At 39.6% G+C, this 17,459-nt stretch overlaps 1 protein-coding gene across 2 annotated transcripts in view; it reads right to left on the bottom strand.

Annotated features, from left to right (window-relative positions):
* Klhl6 (kelch like family member 6) overlaps nt 1-17,459 on the bottom strand; it is a 59,894-nt gene that overhangs the window by 6,231 nt on the left and 36,204 nt on the right. The window contains exons 3-4 of one of the 2 annotated variants that reach the window (XM_026389385.2): nt 10,005-10,454; nt 3,573-3,810 (exon numbers count right to left, since the gene is read on the bottom strand). In XM_026389385.2, coding sequence (XP_026245170.1) covers nt 3,573-3,810; nt 10,005-10,454 — 688 coding nt within the window. The remainder of the gene's footprint in view (nt 1-3,572; nt 3,811-10,004; nt 10,455-17,459) is intronic. The other variant, XM_077795031.1, reaches the window with a different exon arrangement.

Here is a 17,459-nt window from a genome sequence, read left to right as displayed (position 1 = left end):
ACTTTCAGAGAATATATGCAATCTTTATTTAAAATAGGAAAAAGCTCTATGATTTTATTTCTGGATTTTAAAGAAAATCTGACTAACTGGAAAGCATAGTGTATGCGTGGGTGTGGAGACATGCTATTGCAGGGATACCAACCCTCCCTCAGGGGATCTGCATACTCAGTGCCTGAAGGATTTTTTAAAGGGATAATTTTAAATTTCACTGAGAAAAGAAAATTTAGGATGATTTTTTTTTTTTGGTATTTTTGTTTGTTTTTCGGGGCTCTTATGTGCTCTACTGCTGAGCTGCACACTCATTCCAAATGCACAGTCACTCTGATTGGCTCCCTGAAGGCCAATTTAAAATATACTTTTCCAAAAACTGTTGTTGTTGTTGTTGTTTTTCCAGTGCTGGGGAGGAAAGCCAGGGCCTTCTTGCACATGTTAGGCAAGTGATCCATCACTGGAAAAACTTCTAAGAAATATTTGAAAAAAAAAAAAAGAATGAAGTAGGCTTTCCTCGGCAAATATTAAAATATGCTTAAAAGCTTTTATTAAAATAAAAACACTACAGTATGAGCACAAAAGTAGACAAACTGATTAATTAATAACAAGGATACAAACAGGACTAAAATATATAGAATTATTTAATAAATGTTATTAGAACAATTTCTATTCATTTGGAGAAAAATTAAGTTAGATACCGATTTCACATTACATTTAAAATAAAAGTCAAATGTAACTGCTGTAAAAGTAATTGGGGAATATATAAGAAACCATCTTAATAATCTTGGGGAGGAGGGGAAGATTTCTTTATTTTTTCTTTTTTTTTTTTTTTTTTGGTACTGGAAATTGAACCCAGGGAAACTTAACCACTGAGCCACATCCCCAGCACTGTTTTATATTTTATTTAGAGACAGGATCTTGCTGAGTTGCTTAGGATTTGGCTAAGTTGCTGAAGCTGGCCTCAAACTCACAATCCTCCTGCCTTAGCTTCCCAAACCGCTGGGATTATAGGCATGCACCACCGTCCTGGCAGACAGGGAGAAGATTTCTAAGCATGACATGAAACTCGGAATTATATAGGAAAGAAAATGACTATATAAATATAAATAAAAGTTAAAAAGACAACCATTATCTGTTTGCAACACAAAAGGCAAAGGATACATAATAAGACCTCCCAAATATTAGTAAGAAAAAGACAACAATCAATAGAACATCCCAAGAGTATAAACAGATAATTTTTTATAATAAATGCAATTAGCTAATAACTATGTAAAAATATGTCCAACCTCACCAATGCTCCAAAAGTATAAATTTAAACATTTAGTCTATTAAAAATGTAAATGATTGATAATTAAAATTGTTAGCAAGGATGTTGAAAATGGGCACTGTCATCCAACACTGATTGAACAACAAATTGATACAAACTTTCTGGAGGACAATTAGCAATATATACCAAATTTCTCTATTCACAGATCTTCTGACTGCTTCCAGGAACTTTCCAAAGAGGAACACAAGTATATAAAGTTTAAGTGTTTAAGAATGCCTACTGGAGTGGAGTTTTTTCCCCCCAAGGAGATTTTTTTTTAAAAAGTTGTAAAAAAATGATGTTTTTTTTTTTCATTCAATAGACTGCTTTACAGCTGGCAAAAAGAAGAGCAGTGGTGTCAGGCCTGGTAGCACACTCCTGTAATCCCAGCAACTTAGGAGGCTGAAGCAGGAGGATCACAAGGTAGAGGCCAGTCTCAGCTACTTAGTGAGATGCTATCTCTAAATAAAAAATAAAAAGGCCTGGGGATGTAGTTGAGAGGAAAAGCATCCCTGGGTTCAATCCCCACTACCAAAGAAGGGAAAAGCACTGGTGAAAATGATAGGTCTCATGGAGCTCTCACCATGTAGCTGACACGTAGTATGTCACTTAACATACATACATCCATTGTGCCAACATGTAACGATACCCAGGTTATACTGCTAATGGAAGTACACGTTTCTGTTGATTTAACTGTGTAGACAAGCATGCTTGCATGCATTGCTGGTATCATTTTAAAATGAACAATAAATTCAAGAGGAAAAGGACAGTGGTAGAATAACGTGCTGTATAAATGGCAAAGATGGATTATGACCACCAACCCTGTTCCCCACTCCCTCCCCCCACACAAGGCTAAATGACATTTCCAAGGACACCTGTATGCTGGGAGAGAAGGGCACACAGCTAGTCTTTGCCAATGGAATGTGACCAGAATCGAGGTGCACTTTCCAGGCTGAGAGGCTTTTATGAGGACATGTGCCTTCTCAACCCACTGGGTTTCTCTGTCTTCCCTAAATGAAGGCCACATGTGTGAAATGGAAGCATCACAAGATGGAAGAAGGCTGGGTCCCTGAGGGTCTGAGTGGAAGCAGATGGACCCCTCCCCTCACTCCCACATTCTATCATCTTAATTCACTGAGATTTAGGATTGTTACATCACTAATACTACTTACCCCAAAACAATATCACTATTTTTGTAAAAATATAGAATTATAATGGCACAGAGAAACTACCTATTTTCTATATTTGTACTGTTTGAATTTTCTATAACACTTACAAATATTTCTACAATATAAAATAAAACTAGAATCTAAGCGATGGTATGAATATATACAAAGAAGAGCAGATTTGCCCTTCACTTTGGAGGAAACCAGCTTGGGAAGCTGCTCTTCCCAAACAAGTTCATTTGCAGAAAAGCCTCCAAGGGTGGGAAGGGATGCTCAACTCTTCCCTAGGGTCCCAAGAAGGGTTGAGTTTTTTGATGTGAGGATGAGAGCCTGGGACTCAGGCTCAGCACCTGGGTTGGGATCCTGCCTGACACCTACCAGGGTGTGACCCTAGTTATATTCTAGAACCTCTCTGAGCCTCGGTTTTATCCTATCTACCTTACAGAATCAATGTGAGAGCAAATGATTAAATGTTATTAAAGTAGATTCATTTACTATGCAATAAAAAATGTTGAGACTATGTCATTCAATAAACATTGATTGTTTACTCTGAAGTCAGGCATAATACTAGTGGCTGGGAACATACTGTTGACTTGCATGGCAACTTCAGGTCTAATTGAAGTCAGCCATAAAGTAATTGTGAATAATTGACAATTTAGCAAGAAAAAATGTATGCTTTTCATATTACTTCAAAGTCTCTCAAAATATGACCTAATAAACTTAGGAGGGGGTCAGGTTTGGGAGAAGAGCAGAAGTTTTCATTCCTTACTATATTCCCACACCTGGTTCAGAGTCCTATGCTAGCTTGTAGCAGACCCTGAATAAACCCTGGTATCACTTCTTCCTTTTCCCAGAAGGACTGGACCTGTCTGCCTGCTCCCCTAGATCCCAGTACAATGCTGCTCACATTTTAGAATTTACTAATTAATAATGCACTCTCCAGGTAAGACTACCTGAGCTCCTGGTTCCATGACCTGACCCAGTCAGAGTTACATCATTGCCAACTCACAGTCATTCTCATAGGATAGTTCCCTGGCTTTCACTTGGGAAAATGTGACATGCTATCGCAGAGTATGGGCTTGCTTTGGCTCCACATGGCTCCTGCTTACCTGAGATGTAGACCTCATTTTTTAATGTCACACATGCAAACTCCACCCACTTCTTATTCTCAATCTCCAGCTCATGCTCAGTCAATGGGAGCTTGGCCACCTCCAGGCGACTGCGCCTCAGGGGATCCAGGCAGGTTACCTCTGCCACAAACCGTTCGTCCTTTGTACAGCCACCAATGATCATGAACACCTCAGATTGGAATTCGTGCATCCTGGGCTTGGTGCGCTCCGAAATGATCTGAAAATCAATGGGGGGGGACATATAGGCAGAATAACATGATGAAGCACAGCTCAGGCTGGGAAGCCATATGGAGCAGGTCCCAATTCCAAAATCTGTATGTATGACCATGTGACTTCACCTCAGTGTGCCTCTGTGTCATCTATACAATGGAAATTTTAGTGTTAACTACCTTATGGGTTTGTTGTGAGAATTAAGTAGCTTGATATATAGTGTGCTTACTCTTGAGCCTGGTGTGTAATGTGTACTCAATAAATGTTACCTATTGGGTTTTCTTTTATTCTGTTTTAAGAAGACAGGGTCTATTTGCCATCAAATGTACTTACTGCCCTCTCCCATGCTTCCTACCTCGTCTGAAGCCTTAAATTCTTGAATTTCATTTCGGGCTATTTCCCAGTTCCCCTGATTTCAATTTCTTAATATCTCAGATTTTGCTCTCCACCAACCTCCTTTTGGAAGGAAAGTCCTTTACAGTGACATATAGAGCAGAAACTTAGGAGGAAAAAGAAGCAGAGCCAGAGAGGCTGGGGAACTGGTCCTTACACAGTTTATGACCCTTCAGAGACTTGAATAAGGAACTCCACACTACAGGTATTTGAATCCAGTTGTAAAACCAGGGGTTTGGAAGTCAAGTACACTGGGCTTCCATCCCCTGTGGCCATGTGACTTTGGAGAAGTGATACAGTCTCTGTAAAATGCTTGTTACTGGTTCTGTGTCTTTAGGTCATTGTGGACACTCTTGATGTCATGAGGTAGAGTGGGGCACTTGGCACGTACACAACCCTCATCAGATTGTCCTGTTTGTGGGAGCAGTGGCAGATGTCGATGGCTATCACTAAGAAAGGAAGAGCTGCCTCTTCCTGGTTGCATCCCGTCCTTGCTTCTCAGTGGGGAGGTTCCTTGGGCGTACTGATGAGAGTCAGAGAGGTAGTGCCCCCTTGTCCATCGCCAAAGCAGCCACTGTTTCCTACAAAGTTAGGTTGATCTAACACAGTTATAGAACTTTGATTTTGCTTACTGGTGTTGACAAATTGGTTACATTACCAAAGACTGAGTCCTTACAGGGTGAATTCAATGACCACAGTACACCCAATCTTGACTTTTCCATGAGTCTTTATTTCCTTGTTTTTCTGTGCCAAAGAACCAGCTCCAGTAAATTCTTGAGACTGGACCATGGCCATAGAGTTTGCAGCAGGACAAACCCTAAGCAATGGGCTGAGCCTGAGGGCATCAACAGTAGAAAGTAGGAAGGTCAGGAGGGATGCTCCAGGGAACTTGGAGTCAGTTGAAGGCACCAAAGCAGCAGGACAGGATCTAAGCAATGAGTTGGCACCAAAGACAAACTTTGACATTTTGCAACTTTCCTTGCAGCTACCAACCCTAGTTCCTGTCCCTAAATTTCCCCTACCTACGTCTGAGACACAACATCCAGCACCAATCTGGTCCTCTTTCAGAGGAGATTTACGTGTGGTTGGGTTTTGTGTAAAGGACAGCATCATCCTTCAGAACTGGTTCCTCTGTGACTCTTATTTCAATTCTGACAACCAGGCCTCATCCTTCTCTTGGAAGCTTCCTGTCTTATCCACCAGGCTTACTCTCCTGCCTCAACAACCTTCTGGGCAGTGGAGGCTGATGGGGACCTGGACTGGCAATGGCCTTACTTCCTGGCTCCCAGGGCTGACAGGGTATTCTTTGCTCCTGAATGTCAAATATTGGTGTAAACTAAAATTGTGGGTTTCAACACCAACAACTGGAGCTTATGGGTTTCTATATGCGTAGGGTGAATGAGTGAATGGGGGGATGGATGGATGGATGGATAGGCAAGTTAGGTAACCCAGCCCCTTACATGGATTATTTTTTCCATTCTAAATTATTATGGTAACCATCCTCCACAATGGCCGCAGTGATCCCTGCTTTCCAGTAATCACACCTTATGTAGTTCTCGTCACACTGTTCCAGAATTGATCTCTATGATGAATAGTAGAGCAGCAATGATGGTCCATCAGGCTTCAAGGGGCATGACAGCTTCCATTTTGGTTGCTCTCTCATTCTCAGAGGAAAGTCAGCTGACATGGAGATTCCCACATTGCAAGAAACCAAGGCCTCCAGCCAACAGCCAGTAAAAAAAAACTGATGCCCACCAACAACTCTGTAAGTTAGCTTAAAGTGTGTCCTACAACTCCACTTGAACTTTGAAAGTACTGTAGCCCCAGCAACATGACTACATCCTGGTAAAGGATCTTGCATCAAAAATACCCAGCCTAACCCCAACCAGGACTTGAGAATGTATGCTGTTTGAATTTTTTTTTTTTTTACAGTGCTGGGGGTTGAATACAGAACCTTGCACATACTAGGCAAGTATTCTTCAAGCGGGCTCCACCAGCTGTCTGTTTTGTTTTAAACAGTTGAGTTTTGGGATAGTTTGTTTTTCAATGATTGGTAACTAATACAATTAACTAATACAATCATCTTGGTGATGTGACTGGTTGGATATTGAGAATTGCCTTGTAACTAAGCTTGTAACTTAATAGTGCTGAGTGCGGGCACTATCATCAAATTGCAAATTTGGTAAAATATTAAACCCCAAGGCTTGAAAAATGTCAATTTGAAGTCAGAGATGTAGAAGTTTGTTGTAGACTTACATAAATATTTTCCAATGAATTGCACTCAACGATCAGGTCTAACCAGTTTAACTTCAGATTGTTAAAAACAGAACAGATAGGGCTAGGGATATGGCTCAGTGGTAGAGTACTTGCCTGGGTTCAATTGTCAGTACTACAGACAAACAAACCAAAATGAACAGTTGTACCTGACTAATTGCTCATTGTTCACAGAGTTATACTTGAGGAAAAATAGAAATGACCATATTGGTCAACAAAGCTGTCCTCAAGAGTGAGCCTCTGCCTGCATCTTCCCATATCATACTTGTCAGAAAAACCTTTGTAATAGACCAACTTAGTCTCTGGAAACTTAGAAAGCAAATAAATGAAGAGTCAACTTTTTTCTGTCCTAAAAAAACAAACAAACAAACAAAAAACCTCTTCCAATGAAGGTTCCAGCTACTACTTTTAAACAAAATGTAGATCAACATTTGCTTTTAAGATTCTAAAATTTCTATCATTACCACCAGCCTACAAGATGGAGAAGATTCTAGGGAAGAAGAGATGAAGGTTGAAAATGAAGGTTAAGTGGAGGAGTGTATTCACAAGAGTAACCTCCAAATTCACTCTACTACCATCAGGAATAAACCCAAGATCATTCAAGCAGTGCGTAGATTACAGTTCAAGAGACCAACTGGCAATGAGACCCAATTTGGAGATCTGTGATTGATTCAGTTGTCCAGAATATAAAATGGAAATGAGAAAGTGCCTTGTTCAGGATTTGAAGAAATAAGGCAGCAAAAGACTGAGACCAGTGAAACAAAAGATTTGAGTTCCAGATAAGAAAATTATTGATTGTGAGAGACAGAGCAACCATAAAGGAATTGAGTGAGAATAACACCAGCTTCCATTTGTGGGACACTTATCAGACACTAGACACTGTACTAAGCACTGTACTATGCACATTTCATTTATTATTTTATTCAATTTTTAAAACAGTTCTGTCTCTTGTTAGATATTATTATCCTTGTGTTACAGATTAGGACTGAGCCTTAGAGTAGCAAGGTAGTTTGCCTGAAATTACACTGTCAATAAATTGTACAGTTAATATTAAAACCCATATCTGCTCACCACCCCACCCCACCCTCTGGACCTTGAAAACACAAAAGACAGTGAAGATGTGTAATTATAATAATTTTTGCAGAAAACAGGATAGAGATTTTCTATATGAGAGGAAAACCTTTATTGCCTGTATCTTAAGGTCTTAGAAAATAGCAGGTAGAAGCAAAAGTAACTAGCATGTTCAAGTATAGAATATTGGAAGTACAGTTAGCCAAGACTCTGTACTTTAAATTGACCTAAGAGAAACCTTTCTGCAGTTGTATGATACCCAGTGTGAATTATCTGCCAAGTTCCCACATATCCACCATGGGAAAGGACCTATGTGGGTGGTGATCTGGGCTTCTCCCATAGTCTAATTGTCCCAATGTCTCTGTCAGACCAAAAGGTTAGTGAGGCAGAGACTGTCTCATTAGCCAAATAAACCTCTTTAATTTTTAAATTACCAGCCTCCAGTTATTTTTTATAACAACACAAAATAGACTAAGACATAAGTTGATGTTCAAGATTTATCTGTGAAAAATGAAAGCACAGCATTTTAAAATATATGGTTTGAGTAAAAGTAATTCTTATGGGGAAATTTTCAGCACTGATGCTAATATTAAGGGAAAAAAAAATTCAAGACCAGTGTTCTCAGCTCCTACCTTACTAAACTAGGAGAAGAGTAAATTAAATCCACAATAAGCAGAAGAAAGAAAATAATCAAGATCATAGTAGAAATATATAAATTTTAAAAAATAGAAAAACAATAGTGAAAATAAAACCAAAAGTTAGCTATTTGAGAAAATCAATAAAATTGATAAACCTCTATCCAAACTGTTCAGGGGAACAAAAAAACAAACAAAAAATAGGATATGAAGTTCCATTATCTGGAATGAGAGATTGGATATCCCAACAGATCCTATAAATAATAACAGGGTGATAAGAGAATACTATGAATAATTGTATGCTAAAATACTCAGCAACTTACGTGAAGTGAAACAATTCTTTGAAAGACAAACTACCAAAGCTCATTCTAAAAGAAATGGATAACCTGAATAGAACTGTATCTATGAAAATTATGCTATTTGTAATTTTAAAAAATCTCAGAAAGAAAATTTCAGGTTCTGGTAAATTCTACCAAATATTTAAGGAAACATTTCCAGAATGAATGAATAAAAAGTGGATCTAAGAATGACAGAGAACTAGAAAAAGACACACGGTGGGGTGGGGGGAAGAGCCAGAGGAGCCTCAGACAAATGATTGCTGAGCTACCTTTGGGTAAGGTTTTCCCCAATGGCCTAACAAAGAAGACTTGGTGGCTAATCTCAGAACTCTTGTATAGTGACACATGTATATGGTTCTGCATGTGTACAAATCATTAGCAAGATGTCCCTATAGCATTACTTCCTGCCAGTTTTGTTCTTCTGTAATACACTTGCTCTCACATTTATAAAGTTTTGAATTTAAAAATTTCTTCAGAAATTGTTAAGGAGACCCAGGTAGATCCAGATGCTCTGTGTATTCACCATCCTGGTATTTGTCTAAGCACTCAGTAATCATTGACCACCAACTCACTATGCACCAGAGACTCGCTTCTAAGATCTGGAGATGAAAAGTCCAGTAAGTTACATTTCCTACTATAACAAGCTCTCTACCTAAAGGAATTTACAGATCCTGAACTCAAGGTTTACCACATGACAGCTGGTGCTATAATTAAGGAAGTCACCAAATGCTATAAGAACACACATAGGTCTCTGAAGAACATGCTTGAACTGAGTGTTGAGAAAGTTGACTAGAGGAAGAAAAAGAAAAAGGCATTCGGATATCACCTGCCTTGGCCTGGAGACTGGACTACACTTCCACTTTGGAGAACAAGCAACACATCAAGACTAGAGCAGAACAGGGAGGTGGGAGATGATGCCAGCGAAGCCAAGCTGGGTGGGGGTTAGGCAGGAAGGGTGGTTTTCACCCCAGAAATGACGGGGATCCAGTGAAGAAGGTAAGCCAATGAGCAAGAGGCTCACACTTGAGTTTTAGATAATCCTACTGGTGGAAATGAATCAGTGTGAGACCAGACTGAGAGCAGGGAGGTAAGTTCTGAGGAACTTTCAAGAAGTTTGAGAAGCAAAGGATGAAAGTCTGAACCCAGGTAAAATGACATAAGAATCCCTCCAAGAGATATAAGGTTTCACCAGAGTGGACAAATTAGGAAAGTGGCATGCCTCTGGACAGGGCACGGTCCTGTCTGTACGCATTGCCCCTCACCAACCTCCTGCTCTCACACAATTGAGAAGAGCAAGGATGCATCAGGTGTGGTGCTGGGTGGTTTCCTCTGTCACCCAATCCTCTCAGTAACTGTCTGAAAATGTAGTATCATCCCCATTTTACAGATCAGGCATTCAGGGCTTCTAGAACTTCTTGACTCAAACTTTGAACAGTATAGCATCTTCTAATTAATCTGGTTAAACATAGCATCTCTCATCTCCAACTCACCTCATTGCCAGAAAGGTGGTACATCCTGGCTTCCTGGAGCAGTGGGAAGACCTCTGGGCACTGCCTGATGAGAGGATCTGCTTCGACCGTCTCCACAAAGTACCACGGGTCCAAAAGTGGCAAGCGCACGTTCTCGAGAACACAGGGGAGCAAGCACAGTCGTTCTGACTGTTTGTGGCGGACCCAGCTCATCACAGTCTCAAACACCTGAGCTTCCTCAGTCACATAAAGGTCGTCACTCTTCAAGATGTGGTACAGAGTGTCCACAGGAAGTTCAAGGAACTCCTCGGAGTTCAGAATCTGCACAAAGTTTTGAATGATGTAATTCTGAACTTGCTTCTTTAGACTGTCCAAAGAGTGTGTGTCTGCCAACCTCAGGATTCCAACACAGTTTTCTGGGTTCAAGGCTTCTGTGAGGAAGCTGGCGCAGGCATCCACCATCCGCAGGAACTAATGGAATAGAAGGGAGCGAATCAGGCCAGAAAGTGGACTGCCACAAGGATGTTTATCAGTGAGCTGTGTAGAGTAGCAAAAGCAGAAACAACCAAAACGTCCAACAACAGCCTAGATAAATTAATGATACATTGCTCTAGTCAACAACTCCATAATCATTTTTAAAAAAAAACACACATTATCATAGGATAATAAATGATGTGGAAGATATTTATAGTGTATTGAGGTTTTTTTTAATCTGTCACTGAATCTAATTGAGCCTAGATTTATTTATTTATTTGTTTGTTTGTTTGTTTGTTTGTTTATTTTTGCAGTGCTGGGGATCAAACCCAGGACATCACACATGCAAGGGAAGTACTCTACTACTGAGCTACATCCCTAGCCCAAGTCTCTAGGTTTAATAAACCATTACTGGAAATACAGTGGAAAGAGGAACATGCTAAGTGACACCATAAAAACACAATCAGCAAAATCCAGACTGTGGGAAATTCCCCAGGACAACTGATTCCGTTTCTTCAACAAATATATTTACAAGAGCAAAAAGAGAAGGAGAGGGCAAACCTAAAGATACAGAGATTTAAGAGACATATCAACCAAAGCAAACTAAGTCTCCTGCAAAATTAAATCTCTGATTTAAATAAAGAATAAAATACTGTTGGAGAAATGTTGATAATGACTAATATTTGGTGATATGAAGAAATTATTAATTTTAGTATTATTAATTTTGGTATTATGAGTATTTTAAGAAAAAATACTTATCTTTTAAATCCTTATTTTCTAAGATTATATGTTGAACTTGTTGCAGATGAGAAAAGCATTTCACCAAATAATATGCTCATTTATAAGTCTATTTTTATAGAGAAAAATATATATGATGTAATCACTGAAAAAAATAGACTAAAGTATTAACAGTGTTATTTCCCTGTGCATCAATATAGGTATCTTAGAACAGATTATACTGCAGTAGCAAACAACCTTCACACCTCAGGGGCTCACAAGAGAAACGATTATCTCTCACTGTTACTGTATGTCCTTCACAGGGCTCTTTATTCCAGGACCCAGATGAAGGAAAAGCTCATAACTGAAATATACTGGTCTCATGACAGAAGGGGAAGAGAGATGGCAGAACCACACAAGAGCTCTTAGAGCTTCAGTGGTGGCTCTGTGCTATTTGCATTCACACTTAACTGGCCACAGTAAGTCAAACAGCAAAATTCACCATCAAAGGGACAATAGTCCTCCCACATAAACAGGTCTCACAGAGATAGATAAGGTATTCAGTAAGAACTGTAATCCAAGGAACCACACTCTCTAATTAGACCATGAGAATTTTTTTCCTATCTTTATTTGTAATATATATATATATATATATATATATATATATATATCCTCTAAAGTGAATTAGTATCATTTTAATAGTTAAAAATTAATTGGTAGAATTATTGATTGGCTTCCATATCCCAGTTTAACTTATCATCATCCTCATGAGAATCTTAATCTTTTGTGTTCTGACAGCACTTTACAGATTTTGAAGCAGTGTCATATCCATTATATTATTTAATGCCCATTTTACAGATGAGTTGTCTCGGATGCATCATCAGTCCATTCTTATTTGTTGTTCTATGGAGCTTAGCTTTTATCAAGTCCAGTCTCCTATCTTCCCTCTTTGTCCACTGGGCCCCTTGAAGAGTCGAGTTCTCAGTGTGCTTGGGCAGGTCTATTAATGAAAGGAGAGGAAAGTGAAAGGCTGAGAGGAAGGGCATGGTGGAGAAGGTAGGTTCTGGTGAGAGGATGGGACAGATCTTGCCAGGCAGGGGTGAAGTGTGCAGAGGAGAGATCTGGTGATAGGATATGGGGTGGAAGGGACATAGGACTGTGGAATCTGAGGGAAAGGGTAGGTACAGGAGTGGTCTTAGAGTGGACTGAGTTGACTCAGGTTCAGAGCATCCTGGAGACATGCATCCCTGACTTTCTGAATTGATCTCAACTGCAAAATATAATCTTTCCATATCAGAACACATCTTCCCACTGTCCATTTAGAAAATATTTCCCTGGGATTCAAAGTAAAGTTGGAGAAAGCACAACTTCTGCCTCAGTCCCCTTATCTGTGGCTCTAACCGCTCTGCTCCTCGCTTGAGCAACTGTGTCAACGGTTGAGACCCAGAAGTCTAACACCTGTTCAGTTGTTTGCAAATTTTCAATTCAAAGAACAAAAATACACAACTGAGACCAAGTATCACCGAGCCCTCAGAACTTGCCACTAGAGTCCTTTCTGGCCCTGCTCATGAAGACATCTGAGAGCTAAAAGGAAACTCTCTTAAACCGCGGCCTCCAGCGTAAGACACCGTATCCACCATGCTAGCTTCACATGAGAGGAAGATGATATGAAGTTAAACAGATATTTCTAGAAATTTAGACTCTCCATAGGGCGCCATTTAAGGCCTGGTAGCATTGGTAGTCTCTAGGAAAGGAACCTAATGGCTGGGTTCAGGGTCAAAGGGAGAATTACTTTTCATTGCTTACCCTTTTGTAGCCTCTCTCATTGTGTATAGGAATTACCTTTTTAAAATAGACAAAGTTTCTCAGGAGCAAAGACCATAACAGGAAATACACAAAATGCTAATAATGATTGTAGATAAAATGTTTTATTTGAATTTTTAATATTTTGCTGTATAGACAATGTTTTCCATACCAAACATGACCATTTTAAAATCAAGGAAAACTTATAAAAATATTTTCTTATGGTTTTAAAGTACACAATGAGAAAAAAATCAACTTAAATGTAAAAAACAAAACAAAGACACCTACTGTATGCCAAACTCTTTATACTAAGAGTTATTTAATCATCACAATAACATGATGAAATAGATATTTGGGCTCATTCCTTGTTTACAGATGAAGCTAATAAGAAATAGAGCCAGGGCTGGGGTTGTAGCTCAGTGGTAGAGTGCTCACCTAGCATACATGAGGCACTGGGTTCGATCCTCAGCACCCACATTTAAAAAAAAATAATAAAGATATTGTGTCCATCTAAAATTAAAAAATAAGTACTTTTTTTTAAAAAAAGAAATAGAGTAAAAGGATGAACTAATCTCATCTAATCCCAAAACTGTGTGTTTTTGCATTATTTCAAGGTGCTTCAGGTCAAATAACATGTGGAAGATGGTGGGGGGGGACAGGGACTGGCAGATCATTTGTACATTTCACCGCAGAGCTCAATCTAATCTGCCCCGACACAGGAAGGATGGACCAACAAGATGCCAATTTCCATCCCTGTGTGACACCCATTGATAAACAAAAAAGGAAACAGAGACAAAATCAAATCAAGTACTAAAGCCCATGTTTGTTAGAAACATTGATCCAAGCTTGTCTCTTTCCACTCTGAAACTGTTAATTCAGCCATTAATCTACCTGTTCATAAACCAATATATATTGAGTATCCATTAAGTTGGACATTCTTGACTCATGCTAGATACAGATGGTTCATGGGACATGAGAGCTGATAGACCAGAGGAACAGAAGACACTAATCAATTAATCACACAAAGAATGTACAATTACAACTGTGACCAGTGCTATGTACCCAAGTCCAGGGAGTCCATTGACTGAAACCAAAAATAGTCCTTCTCCAACCCCTCAAAGCCGTCCACAAGCTGGCTCTTGACATCACCAGGACCCTCCCTCACAGTACTGCAGCCACAGCTAGACCCATTGCCTCACCTCCAGACATTCCCTGAGAATCCCTGTTGTGCCTTCTGATGCTCACGCCATCTGCTTGGCCCGCACAATCCTGCTTTTCCAAGACTCTGTTAAAATCCCACATTCCTCAAGAGCTGACTTTTAAGGAATGACTCAGAATAGCTCACCTGATTTTTCAACACAAGTTCCTTTTAAGTTTACCCAAGAAAGATTAAGAGGTGATGATACCTGATGACATTACCATGCTGGGGATCGAAGACCTTCATAGGGATGTTTTCTTCACTCACAGGTATTAAAGCAGAGACCAGTGGTTTGGCTTCAGAAAGTCTGTGAACCCCTACAAGTGTACACAAACCCTTGTTTGTGCATGTAGCATTTTTCTGAGAACTGAGTTTTCAGAGGACATTGAGTTACTCCCTGGTATCCATCCACCTGAGGACAGAGCCAACAAATGAGGGAGAGCCACATCGAGAGAAATGGAGCCCTGTCTGGTCAGGCTGGGCTTGGAACCTTCCCCAACTCTGGACATTTTAAGTTCTGGGTCAAAATTGTGTAAAAAGAAAGGAGGGGGCTGGAGATGTGGCTCAAGCGGTAGCGCGCTGGCCTGGCATGCGCAGGGCGCTGGGTTCGATCCTCAGCACCACATAAAAATAAAATAAAGATGCTGTGTCCACTGAAAACTAAAAAATAAATATTAAAAAAAAGAAAGGAGGGAAATGGAAAATCGGGGGATGGAAAAGAAGTAGACAAATTCTACCTCTCTATGGAGTTTTTTTTCCGCCCTCTTTGATAGCTTCCAATTCCCCAACACAAAGTGAATTCTTCTCTCTGCTCCACTGGGTTATACCTGCCCCTTCTGTGGAGCACCTGTGTTCTGCCTTGCACTCTGGCCAGTTGAGCCTAGCATCTCAAAGGCGGGTTCTAGGTCATATTTGTGTTTTTATTTCCAGCAGCAACAAAAGAAGAGAAAAGGGGAAAGGAGAGATAGAAGGAACCATTTCTCAGACACCTAGCATGTACTAAGATCTGTGCTAGACACTTTTCTATCTGTTATTTCATTCAACAAGTAAACAAAGAGGATATTAGTATTACCATTTGTATAGAATAAAGAGTCAAGAATTCAGAGTTAAGAGTGTTGCCCGAGGGCTGAAGTTTTGGCTCACTGGTAGAGCGCTTGCATGTGAGGCACTGGGTTCAATCCTTAGCATCACATTAAAAAATTAAATAAACAAAATAAAGGTATTGTGTCCATCCACAAATATATATATATATATATATATATATATATACATACATACACACATGTATATATATCATATAGATATAGATAGAGAGAATATTGCCTGAAGTCATTCAACTAGTGGCAGCAAAATGATCCTCACAATCTCTGCTTACAGGCTTAGGAGAGCAATTCTGAGGCCCTGTGTTCAGTCCCCAGAACTACATATAAGTGTTCACACGCAGGTGCATGCACACACATGCACACACACCCATGCACACACATACACAGTTTCTTCTTGCTAACTCTCCTCACTCAACATTACTCTGACAATGTACCATGCACTGTCAAGCTAACAAAATGCCAGAAGAATATCAAACAGCTTTATGAACACAGGGTGGGCAGGGGGCTCCAAGTTATCTATGTCTCCCCAAAATATGTTTTAATAACACTTTTAAGTGTCAGCATCCCATGATCCTGACCAAAAACTAGAAATTGGTTGATGTGATGTGCAGGGCAATCATGAGAACAAGAATTTATTTTTTAATACTTTTTTTTTTTTTTTTGCTTTGCCACAAGATTTTGCAAGACCTTAGGGTAAATGTTCTTTCTCAGAGTATACCCATGACACATGAACTTGTTAGAGCTGAGATGACAGACAATGACAACAAACTGCCAACTTCCTATTTTGGGAGACATGTGAACAAAAGGCTGCATACAGCCAGCACCTGACTCTCTTTTAGAAAGACCAAAAATATGATCAAAGAAACCACTTGAGACATGACTGCAGTTCCCATGAGAAATATCTGTCCCAAAGAGGCAGATATTTTTGTATTTCCAGCAGCAACTAGCAAAAGGTCTGACAAAAGATATATTTGTATTTCATCTTTTGAAAAACATCTTGCTATTCAGATTATATGTCCGCTTTTAATTGGATTACATTTTAAAGTTTTTTGAGTTCCTTTTATATTCTGGATATTCATCCTCTGTCAGATAAGTAATTTGCAAATATTTTCCTCCATCTATAGGTTGTCCCTTCTCTCTATTGATTGTTTCCTGTGATATGCAGAAGCTTCTGAGTTTGATAAAACCCCATCTAGCTAATTTTACTCTTCCTCAAAAAAATAAAAATAGATCCAGCCATCCCACTTCTTTTTATATATCAAAAGGAAATGAAATCAGTTTACCAAAGACATACCTGCGTGCCCATGTTCATTGAGGCACTATTCACAATAGTTAAGACGGAATCAGCTTAGATGCCCATTGACAGGTGAATGGATAAAGAAAATTTGGTATAAATACACAATGGAGTGCTACTCAGTCTTAAATAAGAATGAAATTCCATCGTTTCCAGCAAGATAAATAGAACTTATGCAGAAAGATAAATATTTTGTATTTTCATATGTGGAAACTTTGAAAAATCAACCTGGGATTACTAGATTGAGAAGGGGTAAGGGAAGGGTGAAAAAATTTGGATTTAATCAGTGCATGCTGGATGCCTATATGAAAATATCACACTAAATTCCATTAATATATATAGTTTACACATGTTAATAAAAAATTTAAAAAGAGGATGTACCCTATGTTTCTCATCTCCAATCTCCTCTTCCCTTCCCTTTTACATTCTCCAAAACCTTAAGACCTTAGAGACTTCTCCCACGTGATCCTTCATCTCCCTTGAGGTGCCTACAAATCCTCTCCACAGTAACTGAAGTATTATTTTAGTCCAAATCAGCATTCCATCAACCCTAATGACAAAGTGGCCTTGGAGTTACTGCCCCCAGTCCCTTAGGATGCTCTCATCCCCCTCCTTTCAGTCCTTGCTTTAATCTTATTTGAGAGGTCTGCTTGTTCCTGGAAGCCATAAGGAGAGGGCAGGAAAGAAAGGAGGTAAGACCTGCAAAAGACCCACTCATTAAGGTTGGACAAGTGCAGAGAGACGCTGCCTGGAGTACTTTCCCCTCAACCCTGCCACCACTTGTTGAACTCTTACCCAGTCTGTGAGGTCCAGTCAATGTTCCTCCTTCCTATCTGGAATGTGCTTGGATCAGCCACTGGGTGGGAGCACTTTGGGAATCTTTGTTT

This window comes from Urocitellus parryii, chromosome 2 (genome assembly GCF_045843805.1).
Source record: "Urocitellus parryii isolate mUroPar1 chromosome 2, mUroPar1.hap1, whole genome shotgun sequence".
Classification (NCBI taxonomy): domain Eukaryota; kingdom Metazoa; phylum Chordata; class Mammalia; order Rodentia; family Sciuridae; genus Urocitellus; species Urocitellus parryii.
Note: the sequence above shows the minus strand (reverse complement) of the source record. Positions and strands in the feature narration are given on the sequence as shown.